The following is a 17553-nucleotide window of genomic DNA, read 5'->3' as shown; positions in this document are numbered from 1 at the left end:
TTAACCATGTACATGTATTGTCTCGTCGCCAGGATTCTTATAGCGAGGAAGGTATTTGTACCTAATAGAAGAATGGAATAAAGCTTCTGATCCATTGGCTTTAAAAGTAAATACAATTCCCGACGCTGTTTCGTCTCTCATAGAGAATCCTTCCAACCTGTTCTGCTAGAATAGAGTTTTAAATTAAAACCCAGGGAACAAAAAGGCAAGAAATCAGATTATAGATAGCCTATTTCTTAAAGGTATTTGGCGTGCCAGACAGGTGCGTTTCTATTGAACTATTCAGCATCATATAATTTTATCACTGGAGAGATGTTGGTCTTTAGTTATTTGCTGCGACATCTCTGATAAGTGTTTTTCACGTTTTCATTTTTTCCATTGAATATATACAATGTTGTAATAAAGTCATTCCAGTGGCCAAATACTACAGATGCTCTTAAGATTGGGACATCTATGGCTTTTCATGCACAATATAAATTACTTTTGTAGATAAAACATTTTATTGGATAGCAGTTTCATTAGATAATGGAGGAGAAGAGTTGAATATAAGTGAGGTTTCGTTGAGGTGGAAGGGCTCTATTTCTACACAACTGCTTCTTATAACTAATCTCTAAAGGTATCCGCTATTTATTAGGTAATGCAATGTCATTCTGTGGATGTTTGATATGAGCTACACATATATAAAAATACCTGAAAATTTTTAGCATATTTAAATAATATGTCCAAAATGGGAAACTTGATCAGGTTTGGGAAGTGATACACTGTCTATGACATCAAAGGGGTATTCCTATCTTAAAGAGGCTCTGTCACCACATTATAAGTGCCATATCTCCTATATAAGGGGATGGGCGCTATAATGTAGGTGACAGTAATGCTTTTTATTTAGAAAAACAATCTATTTTAAACCACTTTATGAGCGATTTTTAGCTTTATGTTAATGAGTTTCTTAATGCCCAAGTGGGCGTGTTTTACTTTAGACCAAGTGGGCGTTGTACAGAGGAGTGTAGGACGCTGACCAATCAGCGTCATGCACTCCTCTCCATTCATTTACACTGCACTAGCGATATAGTTAAATCGTTATGTGCAGCCACATACACAAACACTAACATTACTGTAGTGTCCTGATAATGAATATACATCACTACCAGCAAGGACGTGATGTGTATTCAGAATCCTGACACTTCTGAATCTTTTCTGTGAGATTCCAGCAAGGCAAGCGTAATCTCGCGAGATTACGATGTAACCCGTCATTTCAAACGAGATTACGTTTGCCTTGCTGGAATCTCACAGAAAAGATTCAGAAGTGTCCGGATTCTGAATAAACATCACGTCCAGGCTGGTAGTGATGTATATTCATTATCAGGACACTGCAGTAATGTTAGTGTTTGTGTATGTAGCTGCACATAGCGATATAACTATATCGCTAGTGCAGTGTAAATGAATGGAGAGAAGTGCATGACGCTGATTGGTCAGCGTCATACACTTCTCTGTACAACGCCCACTTGGTCTACAGTAAAACACGCCCACTTAGGCATTAAGAAACTCATTAGCATAAAGTTAAAAAATCGCTCATAAAGTGGTTTAAAATAGATTGTTTTTCTAAATAAAAAGCATTACTGTCAGCTACATTATAGCGCCGATCTTCTTATATAGGAGATAGGGCACTTATAATGTGGTGACAGAGCCTCTTTAAGCATTCTTGGTAAATCTACAGGATATGCCATAGATAACTGATAGGTGTGGGCAGGGGCAGACTACTAACAGCAGAGGGCCCTAGAACAACAAAAATATATGGACCCTTGAATAGATCAGTTTATAGCACATCCCCTATTTCTAACAATCCACTAGTTTTTGTGACATATGACGTGCATTGGTTTAGTCTCTTACATGGAATCTAAAAGACAATAGGAAGCAGTTTTTTGGGGGACATTGGGTCCTTAACTACTGGAGCTAGAGATAGATGCGGGTCCTCAATCTATCAGACATTTATGGCATATCCTGTGGCTATGGAATAGAAGAAAGGAACTGCAGCACACAAGATTATCCAATGAAGTGTATTTTATTTATTCACCAAGCATAAAAATACTTGCAACGTTTGAACCCATGAATGGGTCTTTATCAAGCATGCTTCATAAGGACACATTTATGGGTTGAAACGTTGCAAGTGTTTTTATGGTTGGTGAATAAATCTAATACACTTCTTTGGATTATGCAGTTCCTTTCTTCGATTGCATATTGATTGTCTCGCTTGTACCTTGGATTCTTTGCTGCGTGCACCACCCATGTTTGTGGAGTTGTCCTTTCACACTGAAGAAGTTTTTGTGGCTGTGCTGCTGTTTTCCTGAATATGTCCCGTGGCTATGCCATAAATGCCAGAGATGGGAATTCCCCTTCAAGGGTTACATCCAGTTGTCTGCTTTTACCCAGCAGATAATGTTATCTTAATAAACATAATATAATGCTACAGTATAGGATCCTTTTTTGTTGTACTGCCTTACAGATGTGTCCTCCCTTAAATGGACACTTACTTTTCAAATCACGTATCCTAATCTAATAGTATACCTGATATCGATCAACATTATATTTCACTTCCTGTTACTTCCTGTTAGAATGTAGTTGTTTTGTCCATGCAAATTCTGTGTAAATTTAGTGCCACTAGGTGTCTCCCTTCCTGTAATCTGCGGTCTACCTCCTGTTCTGTTATCAAGCATTGCCCGTCCCTGTTTACAATTCAGAATTGACAGGCTGCAGAAGGTGGGGGGTGCGTCTCTTCACTGCCTGCCTATACAAGTCTATAGAAAGGGGAGGGGGAGCAGAAGTAGTGTGAAAAAAGACACAAACAGATGTGCTGCAGCTTCCAAGTAATTTATATCTCGCCCCTGTGCTGGATTCTCAGCTACACTGGTCTGTACTGCTAAATAATATCCTTCATGCTGCTGCTGCAGCTTCTATGCATATGTAATATAGAGATAGGATAACTGAATTCTCCTCTTGTCTGTGTGCAGTGTATAGAAAGCATGATAGCCATTAGGCTTTGCCCACTAGCTCAGAGACAACTGAGAATTAGAGATCAAACATGTAGAGGGGAAAACTGCTAAAAAATGCAGAATAAGTCATATAATGGCCAGAAAAAGTGTTATTCCTCATGTACACACATGACCGCTTATTCTGAAATGTTACCTGAAAAGATAGGTACACTTAACTTTTCTCTAGGCTCGATATACAGTATCCCGAGATGAGTGTTGAAAGATTACATAAGTGTTTATGTAAAAAAATTTATGCTTCGATGGATGCCATCCATCGGCCATCCATCGGCCATCCATTGGCAATCCCTCGGCCATCCCTCGGCCATACTCTCCCATGTTAAAATAAATAAATAAATAGATTCTGTGCAATATACATATATTGCACTGGATTGAACAAATGTATACCTCCGATGGATGCCATATGTCGGCCATCCGTAGCCCATAGTCTCCCATGTTAAAAAAAAAAAGTAAACCGCGTGGAAAACGTTTTTTACTGGATACTGCGAGAGTTTGTATCCTGAGAAATTGGCGTCGTTAAAAGGGTTGTCCACAGGATAGGTCACCATTATATGACCGGTGGGGGTCCGACACCCAGCCCCTGCACCAATCAGCTGCTCTGTCTGCCTCCGAGGGCCAGATGTTATGCAGGGTATGCAGTATTCGGAGCCGGAAGCAGATAGCTTCGACCACTGCACATCAACCCTCCTCCTATGCACTTGAACAGGAGCAGAGCTGCAGTTCTGCATCTCGGCCACTGTTCTGTGACTGGAGCCATCTGCTTTCAGCATTGACATCCGGTGCCCAGAGGCAGCCGGAGCAGCTGATCAGTGCAGTGTGTGTTTGTCAGACACCACCAGTCATATACTGATGACCTATCCTGTGGATAGGTCATCAGTTGTTCGTGCCTGTCAACCCCTTTAATAAAATTCAAGCAAAAGTAGGGGTGGACACATCTGTATATTGTATAACTAAGTGTGTAAAACAGTTGGCTAGTCAATATAATTTTATATAAACTAAATAGTATGGTTAAAATGTAACTTTTTAAAATCTGTTTTTGACAGGGTCATGATGTAGTTTACTACAATGCAAAGGAGGATCAAATGGATGTAAGTAATTATTTCCACTCTTTTGCTCTTACATTGTCATCCTCAGTTGTCGCAGATATGTAAAAAAAATATTCTTTAGTTGTTATGTTTTTATTTTCCTTGTTATATTAAGCTTTATTTACACTTGCACATTTAAATTGGCTGTCTTGTGTTTTTATTAAATTGTGTCATGTTGTTGAAATCAACTGAATTTGTTTATTAATGATTGGTATATTTGAGATCCGTGGCCTTTTACTGGACTAGAAATATGAAAAAATGTTAACCCATATTTTTGGAGTTGTTTATTGTTAAAGGGGTTGTCCAGAATTTAAAAAAAAACATCACTGTTTTCCTCTAGAATGTCACACCTGTCCATGGGCTGTGTCTGGTATTGCAGATCAGCTCCATTGAAGTGAATGAGGCTGATCTGCAATACCAGACACAACCTGTGGACAGATGTGGCACTGATTTTGGAAGAAAACAACCATGTTTTTCCTGTACAACCCCTTTAACTTCCCACTGTACAACCCCTTTAACTTCCCACTTATAGAATTAAAGCTAATTTTCTATTAGTGACTATTTTGAGAGAATTTACAGCAAGTATATTTATACATTGAAAAAAGGAATTTACCTAGCAAAGTTATCTATAACAGGGCAAGACACCAATAACAGAGGATCCCGCTGCAAGAAGAGCATATGGGCTGTTTGATTTCTAACTGCTAATTTTATGGTACATATGGTGTGTCCGCCCCAGAGCTTACCTGATTACAAATAGTTGAGATGTCACAGCAGCTTACCTAAGTAATAAACATTTGTGATGTCACAGTTACCTGTCTTAAATACTTTTGTGATGTCACAATAGCTTACCTGAATTAAACTAGTTGTGATATCCTAGTAATGCACCTGACTGAAACACACTTGTGATGCCACAGCAGATTACTTGACAAAAACGTAGTTGTGATGTCACAGTAGTGTGCTTGACTGAACCTTTCTTGTGATGTCACAGCAGCTTAGCTGACCGAAAGATGTTTGTAAAGTAACAGCTATCTACTAGACTGAAATATTCAAAACTGTTACATTCTAAGATAGGTGTGGGCCCACTTGCCTGCAGGGCCCTTGTGGAGCTGCACAGGTTGCACAAATGGTATGCGCATCTATGATCTGTAACATTCCATTGTGTAAATATAGTATAAAAAATATAAAATCAGCTGCATAATAAGGCAAAAAGATTTTGACAGTCAATTTCCAAATAATTAAAGTGTCATTTACAATGCAGTACACTGTTACTTTCTCTAGCCCAGTATTTAAGAATCCACATCCACGTGTGATACTTTTCTTCAAAATGATTATATACTGTAGCAGTGCTAGCATATTAAATTATGTACCAAGGTGTATCAGAATGAATACCCACTAACATGCAGGACTCAAAGCAGTATCTTGTACTGTATGTATGTATGTATATATATATATATATATATATATATATATATATATACACATATATATATATATATTTTTTTTTTTTTTATATATATATATACAGTGCCCACCAAAAGTTCCGGAACACCCTCATAACTTTTGAATGGCTCGAGGTTGAAATTTGGTGGGATTTAATATGGGTCATAAAATCTACCAGTTAACGCCAAAAAAAAAACACCCCACCCCCTTGGGGGAGGTGGGGTGGGCAGGGGCAGCAAAATCTTAAATGGCATGGGGGTTTTGTGAAATCTCTTTCATTTGAAAGCTCTTTTCAATACGAAAACAATGCCACAATCGATTATGAGATAGGATTTTTTTTCGCTGAGATATTTAACTTTAAAGTTATCATCTTTATTATTGGCTACTGCCGGTGTTAGCATTACCCAAAATGTACCGCGCAGGTAAAATCCTAAATGTGTGTGGGCGCGTGCGTGTGTGTGTGTTTGTGTGTGTGTGAGCTTGGGAGTGTCACATCAAGGTGACTTTAAATTACGTACTATAACAATCAACCTCGGCGATACAAAATGGACCTTGTCTACAATTGTAACATGATTTCATGTGTACACATTTCGGTAGTCACTTGTGAATTTCAGAGAGCGCTAAATCGGAGGGTAATTTTAATTTTTGTACATTTCTATTGCCATATCACAGAATGCATTTGACCGAAACGGAAAGGATCATTTTATTGATGAGAGGGTATGGCGAAGAAAAAATAAGATCCTATCGAGAAGTAGCGGCTTTATTCAATGCCACTTATTCTATCCGTGATCCAATTTCATTGTCAGCTGTAAGGGTATGTTCACACACAGTGACCAAAAACGTCTGAAAATACGGAGCTGTTTTCAGGCGAAAACAGCTCCTGATTTCGAGACGTTTTTGTAGCAACTCGCGTTTTTCCCTGCGTTTTTTACGGACGTTTTTGGAGCCGTTTTTCAATGGAGTCAATGAAAAATGCCTCCAAAAACGTCCCAAGTAGTGTCCTGCACTTCTTTTGATGAGCCGCCATTTTACGCGCCGTATTTTGACAGTGACGCGTAAAATAAAGGCTCGTGGGAACAGAACATCGTAATTCCCATTGAAAGCAATGGGCAGATATTCGTAGGCGTAATGGAGCCGTTTTTTCAGGCGTAATTCGAGGCGTAAAACACCCGAATTACGTCTGAAAACAGTGCGTGTGAACATACCCTCCAAAGAACTATTCATCGTTTCGAAATAACCAGTTCAATTAAAGACACACCAAGATCCGGAAGACCCAAACATGCTACCGTGTTTCCCCGATAGTAAGACACCCCCGATTGTAAGACGTATCGGGGGTTTCAGGGGGGTCGGCTAATATAAGCCGTACCCCGAAAGTAAGACATATGTCTTACTTTCGGGGAAACACGGGGGTATTGCCGCCTCCTGCCCACTTCCGCGCCGCCCCCCTCTCCATACGTCACCCCCAGCACTTGTCAATGCCGCCTCCTCCTTAAAACCCGAGCCATAGACTTTTTACGGCTCGGGTTTTAACTTGCTGCCCGCGCGATCGGGCAGCTGAATGTCGGGTCTCCGGCTGTCAGTGACTGCCGGGGACCCTGAGGAGAGGATAGGAGCAGCTTTAGCTGCTTCTGTCTTCTCCGATGTGTTTTTACACAGCGTTCAATGAACGCTGTGTATAGGAATAGAGACAGCAGCAGCGGCGCTGTCTCTATTCCTCCCGGTGATCATGTGACAGGTCACATGATCGCCGGGTCCCGTTAGTGACAGACTGCTGCTGGGTCTAACAAGACCCAGCACAGCCCTATTAGTGACAATCGTCACTATGAGAGGGCTGATTTCCCCTGTAACTGGGGCTGCTGTGCAGCTCCAGTTACAGGGGAAAAGATGGTGTAAAAGAAAGAAAAAAATATATATAAAGTTCCCCAAAGGTCTTTTTTGACCTTTGAGGGACAGACCATAGTAATAAAAAAATAATAAATAATAAAGTAAAGTGCAAAAAATTAGACAATTTTTTTCTAATATAAGACATACCCCGAAAGTAAGACATAGTGGGGCTTTTGGGGATAAAAAGAAAGTAAGACACTGTCTTACTTTCGGGGAAACACGGTAGTAATGATGAAAAAGCTTTAGATGTTCTGCTCACTGTACATGATAATCCTCATACAGAAACTACCAAGAAAAAATGATCGACTAAGCACATGGAGATGCAAAAAATGCACACATTTTATTGAATAAAGATATTGGACAAGTTAAAAGATGGAATAAAGGATAAGTCACACAATAAAAAAGACATCAAATCAATAGTAAGCCAGATATGGTTATTTAGCCAACATATTTAAAGTAAACATGATATTGAAGCAGCAAAAAGGTAAGTTGGATCAAACCAGACTGTCACAAGCATATAAATGTAAATATACTATCAGAAGATGATGGTGATTTTGTATAGGTATGGAGAATCATATAAATAACGCCACCAATTACGAATGTGGGACAATGCTGAAGACCAATTTGGATAAAATCAGAAGTGACAAACAATATTTGCAAGCTACTTAAAATAACAATGTTTGTTCGACATACCAATGGACATTGTAGTGCGTAGATAAGACGTCTGCACCCGACGCGCGTTTCGGCACCTGCCTTCGTCCGGGGTTGGGGTCAAACTACTCATGCCCACTCTTATATATTATACATCCCAGGTGTTGTAAATTGGAGAGGAGGGGTGACATAGCCGGACGGAGGAAATCGGCGTCTGATGCGGGGTACAAAGATGGACGTTTCCCCACTTCCGGTACCGCGTCATCAGAGAGGATGTGGGGCGGCGAGGACTGACCGCGCCCCCCACAGCCTACTCCGATTAAAGACAGCGGACGGAATGAGCCAGGACCAAAGAAAGAAGAAGAATGTATCTAACAGATAACATAATGAAGAGAAGTATGTCTGCACTATCTGATATTAAAAAGAATATTAATGAAAGAGAGCATAAGAACAAATACATGTGAGTTGGCGTAAGTGAAATGATGTGTGTAAGTGATGAAAGAAAACACAGTCCTAAGGACAACCTTGGTGTACCGTGAGTGTGTAAGTGAGTAAATAAAAAAAAAAAATGAAGGAATAAGAAATTAAATGGTGTATGGTGTTGTATGCATGTGATGGAAAAATAATGAATGAATAAAAATAGTGAAACCAAAAAAGGAATAAAGACGATTCGGTACTAATAATACAAAATATTTAATTATGGGACCGATGAAAGTGAATATAAAAGGGAAGACAAATGCATATGTCTATTGTTAAGTGAAAAATAATAAAAAAGTAATAAAAAAGTGAAAGAAAATTGCTGCTGCGGAAGTAATGAGGTATGGAAGGAAAAAATAAAGGAATAGTAAAAAAAAAAAATAATTTAATAAAGGACTAAAATAAAACGTGATGGGATCTGTCTCCAGTGGAGCACAACAAAATGATATCAGCGGCACATCAGTCCATCGAATTTTGAAGAGGCATCATTATCATCCTTATAAAATACGTCTAGTTCAGGAGCTATCTGAAGATGACTATGACAGAAGAGTGGAATTTTGCAATACAATGATGACACGATTTGATGATAATCATCAGATTTTCAACTGGACCCTGTTTTTCGGATGAAGCTACGTTTGATCTAAACGGTTCTGTAAATCGACAGAACATGAGGTATTGGGCAGACGAAAATCCACATTGGATGAGAGACTGTCATACCCAGTATCCTCAGAAGGTTAACATTTAGGCCGGAATATTGCTCAATCGTATTGTAGTACTGTTTTTCATTGAAGGAAACATAAATGCAGAAAATTACTGCAATTTGCTAAGAAACCAAGTGATACCGGCTATTCAAAATATTGCTGGAGAAGCTTTCCAAAATGTTTGGTATCAGCAGGATGGAGCTCCGGCTCATTTTTCTCTGCGAGCTCGAAATCTTCTGAACAATAATTTTCCTGATCAATGGATTTATAGAATGGCCACCGAGATCACCAGATCTGACCCCATTAGACTTTTTTTACTGGGGGTATTTAAAAAGTAAAGTCTATGAGACTAGTATCGCAAACTTAGACGAGCTGCGGCAAAGAATAGTGAACATTTCAAATTCAATCACACCAGATGTTATAAATAACGTTATGGACACGTTTTACGTTCGCTTAGGACACTGTCAAGTTGTTGAAGGGCATCAGTTCGAACATTTGATTTAATACAGTAATTGTTATGTTTGTACTAATACACATAATACATGTCTTCGGTCTTGCTTTGTTTGGCCGGACCACACACACACACACACACACACACACACACACACACACACACACACACACACACACACACAAAGCCTTAGAGTGGGACCTTATCTCGGGCTGTGTACACACACACACACACAGCGCAGAGAGTGAGACCTTATCTAGGGCTGTGTACACACACACACACACACACACACACACACACACACCACACACACAAAAGTGAGAGGCAAGGGGACTCACATTGATCTGTGGTGACAGAGCCTTTTTAACTGTAAGTGGTATTATTGCAAATTGCAAGCTTTTAGGAACCTCAGTAAGGGCCTGTTCACATCAGAGTGTTCACATAAGGGCCTGTTCGACTGCGCTATTGATTCCGTCGTAAAAACGGAAACCTGCCGGAACGGTGACAAACGGAAGCCATTAGCAATGTTTCCGTCACCATTGACATCAATGGTGATGCAAACGGAAGCTAAGGTTTCCGTTTGACTTTTCGTTGCGGGGTTCCACGACGGAAACCTCCGACGGGACCACTGAACGGAAAGCGAACGCTGATGTGAACCGGCCTTAACTCTTAAAGTTACGGAGCAGAGTCACTGAGTGCTGAGGCGTGTAGTTCATAAAAGTCTCTAACTGCTCTGCTCGCTCAATAACTATAGAGTTTCAAACCTCCTCTGGCATTAACCTCAGCAAAAAAAACTGTGCGCCGGAAGCTTCTTGGCAGTGGGTTGCATGGTCGAGAAGCTGCATGCAAGACTCATATCACCAAGCACAATGCCAAGCGTCGGATGTTGTGGTGTAAAGCACACCGCCACTAGATTCTGGAGCAGTGGAAAAGTGTTCTGTGGAGTGATGAATCATGGTTTTCCATCTGGCAGTCTGATGGACAGTCTGGGTTTGGAAAATGCCAGGGGAACGTTACCCGCCTGACTGTATTGTGCCAACTGTAGTTTGGGGAGGAGGGATAATGCTATGGGGTTGTTTTTCAGGGGTTAGTCTAGGCCCCTTAGTTACAGTGAAAGGAAATCTTAATGCTTCAGCATACCAAGACATTTTGGACAATTGTATGCTTCCAACTTCGTAGGAACAGTTTGGAGAAGGCCCTTTTCGGTTCCAGCATGACTGTGCTCCAGTGCACAAAGCAAGGTCCATAAAGGCATGTTTGATAAGTTTGGTGTGGGAGATCTTGACTGTCCCGCACAGAGCCTTTCGCTAAACCCTATTAACCCCTTAAGGACGCAGCCTAGTTTGGGCCTTAAGGCTCAGAGCCCATTTTTCAAATCTGACATATTTCACTTTATGTGGTAATAACGTCGGAATGCTTAAACCTATCCAAGCGATTCCGAGATTGTTTTCTCGTGACACTTTGGGCTTCATGTTCGTGGTAAAATTTGGTCGATATATTCAGTCTTTATTTGAGAAAAATTGCAAAATTTAGAGAAAATTTAGAAAAAATAGCATTTTTCAGAATTTAAATGCATCTGCTTGAAAAACAGACGGTTATACCACCCACAATAGTCACTAGTTCACATTTCCCATATGTCTACTTTAGATTGGCATCGTTTTTTGAACATTATTTTATTTTTCTTGGACGTTACAAGGCTTAGAACATAAACAGCAATTTCTCATATTTTTAAGAAAATTTCAAAAGCTTTGTTTTAAGGTACCTGTTCAGTTCTGAAGTGGCTTTGAGGGGCCTATGTATTAGAAACCCCCATAAAGCACCCAATTTTAAAAACTAGACCCCTCAAAGTATTCAAAACAGCATTTAGAAAGTTTTTTAACCCTTCAGGCATTTCACAGGAATTAAAGCAAAGTGGAGGTGAAATTTGCAAATTTCGTTTTTATTTCTGAATTTCAATTTTATTCGATTTTTTTTCTGTAACAAAGAAGGTTTTACCAGAGAAACACAACTAAATATGTATTGTCCAGATTCTTCAGTTTTTAGAAATGTCCCACATGTGGCTCTAGTGCGCTCGTGGACTAAAACACAAGCCCCAGAAGCAAAGAAGCACCTAGTGCATTTTGGTGGTGCTTTTTTATCAGCATATATTTTAGGCAGCATGCCAGGTTTGGAGAGGTGTTGAGGTACCAAAACAGTAGGAATCCCCCAAAACTGACCACATTTTGGAAACTGCACCCCTCAAGGAATTAATTTATGGTTATTGTTACCATTTTGACCCCGTAGTTTTTTCACAGCACGTATTTGAATTGGGCTGTGAAATTAAAAGAATGACAATTTTTCCAATAAGATGTCATTTTTTATCAGAATTTCTTATTTTCACAGGGAACAAAATGCCCCATTTTGTTGCCCAATTTGTCCTGAGTGCGGCAATACCCCATTTGTGGTGATAAACTGCTGTTTGGGCCCATGGGAGGCCTCAGAAGGAAAGGAGCGCTATGTGTTTGTTGGAGTCCAGATTTTGCTGGATTGGTTTTCGGGTGCCATGTCGCATTTGCAGAGCCTCAGAGGTATCAAAGCAATGGAAACCCACCAAAAGTGACCCCATTTTGGAAACAAAACCCTTCAAGGAATTTATTTATGGGTGTTGTGACCATTTAGACCCCACAGTTTTTTCACATAACTTATTTGAATTGGGCTGTGAATTTAAAAAAAAAACTTTTTTCCAATAAGATGCAGTTTTGGCTCAAAATGTCTTATTTTCACAAGGAATAAAATACCGCATTTTGTTGCCCAATTTGTCCTGAGTGTGGCAATACCCTATTTGTGGTGATAAACTGCCGTTTGGGCCCATGGGAGGGCTCAGAAGGAAAGGACCACCATGTGGCCTACTGGGAATTTTCTCGTGCTAAGTCGTGTGTGCAGAAGCCCCTGAGGTATCAGTACAGTTGAAACCCCCGAGAAGTGACCCCGTTTTAAAAACGACACCCCTTAAGGAATTCATCTAGAGGTGTAGTGAGCATTTTGACCCCACAGGTATTGTGTAAAAGATAATGTGCAGCAGTTGGTGCAGAGTGAAATTTGCAATTTTCTATACATATATGCCAATTCAGTGTCCGATATATTGTGCCCAACATGCACCACCGGAGATATACACCTCATAAACTGTAATGTTGGCTCTCCCGGGTACTGCAATACCCTACATGTGGCTGTTATCAGCTGCCTGGGCACGCAGCAGGGCTCAGAGGGGAAAGATGAGGAGGGGTAAGCTGTGCGAAGTGGATCAGAGCGAGTAAAACTGGGGTAAATTAAAAATAAAGGGATGGATGATAAATTTGAAAACACTCTTTCATACAGAGCTCTGGTTTTTCGGGACACGCGTCACATTGATATATTGTGTCCTTCCTTATCCCGCTCTTATAGCAGACTCTGCACCTCTTTTGACTTTTTCCCTTCTTGCCAGTTTGGGGAACTTCTCCTAAAAAGTGTTGCCCTGGTACGATGCCTGTGGCCCCGCTTCCAGAAGTACTGTAAGGCTTCAGGACTTGATCTGACAAGTCCACCCCTCCCATGTACCTATTGTAGTCCAGGATGCAGTCTAGTTTGGGGGTCCCTGTACTGGTACCTCGTACAGGTACATGGGTACTGGTGTGGCATCTCCCTGGTCTTGTACTTGACACACAATATGTTGCAGCTAGATTGTGCCCTGCTCTCACCCCTTCTGAGTGTTTGCCCAAGCAGAGTCGTAGGGAGGCCTCTCAGGTTTCTTCTAGCAGTGCCGCATGCCGCAGGACTTCTGGAAGCGAGGCAGTTGAAGAGTGGGACGCTGGTATAAAAATTATCCAGGTAGAGGTGGTAACCCTGGTCCAGCAGTGGGTGCACCAAATCCCACACAATTTTTGTATTAACTCCCAGTAAGGGGGGGCATTCTGGGGGCTGAGAACTGGTGTCCTTCCCTTCATATATCCTAAATTTGTAGGTATACCCGGATGCACTCTCGCACAGCTTATACATCTTCACGCCATACCTTGCCCTCTTACCTGGCAGGTACTCGCGGAATTGAAGCCTCCCTTTCAAATGTACCAGGGATTCATCTATAGAAATACACTTCTCGGGGGTGAATGCTTGGGAAAACCGGGCACTGAAATGGTCTAATAGGGGTCTCCGTTTATACAAACGGTCAAAACTGGGGTCATCTCGGGGTGGGCACGGCTCATTATGAGTATAATGTAAGAAGCGAAGTATTGCCTCATTTTTATTTTATTTTTTAGTTTCCAGCTCAGTTCTGAAGTTGCTTTGAGGGGCCCATATATTAGACACCCTTATCAAACACCCCATTTCAGAAACTAGACCCCTCAAAGTATTCACAACAGCATTTAAAAAGTTTATTAACCCTTTAGGCGTTTCACAGGAATTTAGAGCAAAGTAGAGGTGACATTTAATTAATTTAATTTAATTTATTAGGCACCATGTCCGGTTTGAAGAGGTCTTGTGGTGCTAAAACAGTGGAAACCCCCCAAAAGTGACCCCTTTTTGGAAACTAGAGACCTTGAGGAATCCATTGTAGTTTTCTTGGGGTGCATGCGACTTTTTGATCAGTTTTTATTCTAATTTTAGGTGGCGTGGTGACTAAAAAAACAGCAATTTTACTATTGTTTTTTATTCAATTTTTTTTACAGCGTTCACCGTGCGCTATAAATGACATATTCACTTTATTCTGCGGGGCGATACGATTACGGCGATACCAGATGTTTATAGTTTTTTTTTATGTCTTATTGCGTTTGCACAATAAAATACATTTTGTAAAATATAATTTATTTTCTGTGTTACCTTATTCTAAGAACCATAACTGTTTTATTTTTCCATCAGGAAAGTCGTGCGAGAACTTATTTTTTGCGTAACGAACTGTAGTTTCGATCAGTACCATTTTTTGGTACATGCGACTTTTTGATCTCTTTTTATTCCATTTTTTGGGAGGTGAAGTGACCAAACAATTGTGATTGTGGTACGGTTTATTATTATTTTCTCTTACAGCGTTCACCGTGCGGGATAAATAACGACATCATTTTGTAGTTCAGGCCGTTACGGACGCGGCGATACCAATTATGTATAGTTTATTTGTTTATTTATATATTTTTATTAATAATAAAGAACTGATAAGGGAAAAAGGGGGACTTTTACTTTTAAATCTTTTATTTTCTTATTTTTACACAACTTTTTTTTACTTTTTTACACTTTTTTTACTTTGTCCCACTAGGGGACATGAGGGCAGGAGGCTCTGATCGCTATTCTAATACACTGCACTACATGCGTAGTGCAGTGTATTAGAGCTGTCAGCTGTTCGCTGACAGCAAGCATAGTGGGTCCTGATTTTGTCGGGACCCACTAGGCTTCCGTCGATGGCGTAGCCAGAGTCCATTGTTAGGATTCTGGTTGCCATAGTAGCCATCACGGCCCGCTATCGTGTAGCAGGCCGGCGATGGCAGCTTAACCCCTAAGAAGCCGCGATCGCTATTGAACGCGGCTTCTAAGGGGTTAATCGGCGGGGACCACCGCGATCGGTCCCTGCACACTAAGCTGTGATAGCCTGCTGTCGGAAACAGCAGGTATCACAGCTCAAACACGCACCGGGATTAAATGGCGCCGTGTTTACTCAGGTCAGTAATAGTACTGACCTGAGCGCGAACGTTCTACTTAGCAGGACGTACTATTACTGACCTGAGCGCGAAGGGGTTAAACACCTGTTGGGTGAACTAGAACTGAGATTTCGAGCCCGGCCCTCTCATCCAACATCAGTGTCTGACCTCACAAATTCCCTTCTGGACACTCTAAAATCTTGTGGAGTGGAAGTTGTTTTAGCTGCAAAGGGGGATCAACTCCATATTAATGCCTATGGATTTAGAGTGAGATGTCATTAAAGCTCCTGTAGGTGTAATGAGTAGTACATATACATATACATAATGGAGATTTTTTTTCTGATTTTTTTATTTTTTTTAAGTTGTATAGTGCAAAGACAAAATCCAAATACAGACTCAAACTGAAAACCCTTGTGATTAAATTTGTCTTGGATTTTACTATTTCCAGAATCATCTATTTATAGTGATGCTTTACACTGTGCCTAGGTAAACGTTTGATGTTGAGTTGTTTGCCATAAATATGTCCTAGATGAAAAACAGTTTTATAATACCCTATTAATGATAATATGCTGTAGTTTCATAAAAGATGAACCAAAATCTCTGTGACCTAATTTATCATATAAACTTCAAAAGATTTTCAGAATGTACTAATGAGCATCTGGAGGCTATGGGTGTTTCCATAATCCATACATGTTTTATTTACATAGTATCAATGTAAGATGTAATTTCTACTGCTAGAAATATGAAGTAACTATTATTTAGCTATCTGCAACTATCATGTAGGTAGGATCAGTCCGCTTTCCTGACATGTCTGTTTCAGTAAATAATTGTATTCCCCATAAAATAACAATTCTGGGGCATTTTTTATTAGAACTTTGCATTGTACTGTTCCTCTGTTACTCCTCCTATAAATTTATGAATAAATTGGCTAATGTTGTAACTTTTTGCTCAGACTTCAACTTTTAGCATTCATTTTGAATATTGCAAGTACAAATACGCTGTTATTTTCAATATTTATTACGTTGTGTCAATGATACTATATGTATCAATATGTGTCAATGATACAAATGAGGATGCTTTATTTATCTTTTTGGCAAATGTTTCTCACTGCATTATATGTTGCTTCAGAAATTTAGTATATAGTTGACTGTTATCAGAATTGCTTTCTTTAGCATGAGTGATTCATTAACAGAGGAAAAGGCTGGGTACTGCTGTCAGCTTATCAGCAAACATAGTCTGTTTTAGCCTGTGTCCATTTTGGCGCACACAGAATACAGGCAGCCTTAAACTGACTAGCAGGAACACAGTAGGTGTTTGCCACTTTCGTGATCTTATTAAAGAACTCATGTGATAGGAATTATTGTAGGTGGAATCTATCTATCTATCTATCTATCTATCTATCTATCTATCTATCTCTCTCTCTCTCTCTCTCTCTCTCATATCTATCTATCTCTCTCTCTCATATCTATCTATCTCTCTCTCATATCTATCTATCTCTCTCTCTCATATCTATCTATCTATCTCATATCTATCTATCTATCTATCTATCTATCTATCTATCTATCTCTCTCTCATATCTATCTATCTCTCTCTCTCATATCTATCTATCTCTCTCATATCTATCTATCTCTCTCTCTCATATCTATCTATCTCTCTCTCTCATATCTATCTATCAATTCAATTCAATTCAATTCAATTCAAAGAAGCTTTATTGGCAGGACCAAATACATATTAGCATTGCCAAAGCAAGTAAGAAGTAAGGGAATGAGGGATAGGGACTGAGGGCTTGGGGATAGGGACATATCTAGGGTCGGGGTTATACAAGTCCATGGCATATCATGTCTCTCTCAGTTTATGGCATGCAGTGACATATTGTGCCGCTGTGCCCACTGTGGTTTCCTCTTCACCCAGCAGGATGTAGAGTTTCTCTTCCTCTTCCATGGAGCTGAAGTCCGGTAAGAGATCAGAGAGTCTCCTGAAGTGAGTGTCCCTTACTGCTGAGTATTTGGAGCAGTGTAGCAGGAAGTGGGCCTCATCCTCCACGGCCTCCTGGTCGCACTGTTGGCACAGTCGGCTCTCCCTGGGCTTGTAGGTCTGTCTGTGGCGCCCGGATTCGATGAGCAGGTTGTGGGCGCTCAGTCTGTAGCGGCTCAGGATCTGTCTGTCTCTGTGGTTTGGCAGTTTCTC

At 40.3% G+C, this 17553-nt stretch overlaps 1 protein-coding gene across 5 annotated transcripts in view; it reads left to right on the top strand.

Moving 5' to 3' along the window:
• CACNA2D1 (calcium voltage-gated channel auxiliary subunit alpha2delta 1) overlaps positions 1–17553 on the top strand; it is a 737376-nt gene that overhangs the window by 334239 nt on the left and 385584 nt on the right. For 4 of the 5 annotated variants that reach the window (XM_075857358.1, XM_075857356.1, XM_075857357.1 and 1 more), the window contains exon 5: positions 4088–4132. The exons of the other annotated variant lie outside the window; for it this stretch is intronic. In XM_075857358.1, coding sequence (XP_075713473.1) covers positions 4088–4132 — 45 coding nt within the window. The remainder of the gene's footprint in view (positions 1–4087; positions 4133–17553) is intronic. 5 annotated transcript variants of the gene reach the window in all.

The sequence above is a fragment of the Rhinoderma darwinii genome, chromosome 3, assembly GCF_050947455.1.
Source record: "Rhinoderma darwinii isolate aRhiDar2 chromosome 3, aRhiDar2.hap1, whole genome shotgun sequence".
NCBI lineage: Eukaryota > Metazoa > Chordata > Amphibia > Anura > Rhinodermatidae > Rhinoderma > Rhinoderma darwinii.
Note: the sequence above shows the minus strand (reverse complement) of the source record. Positions and strands in the feature narration are given on the sequence as shown.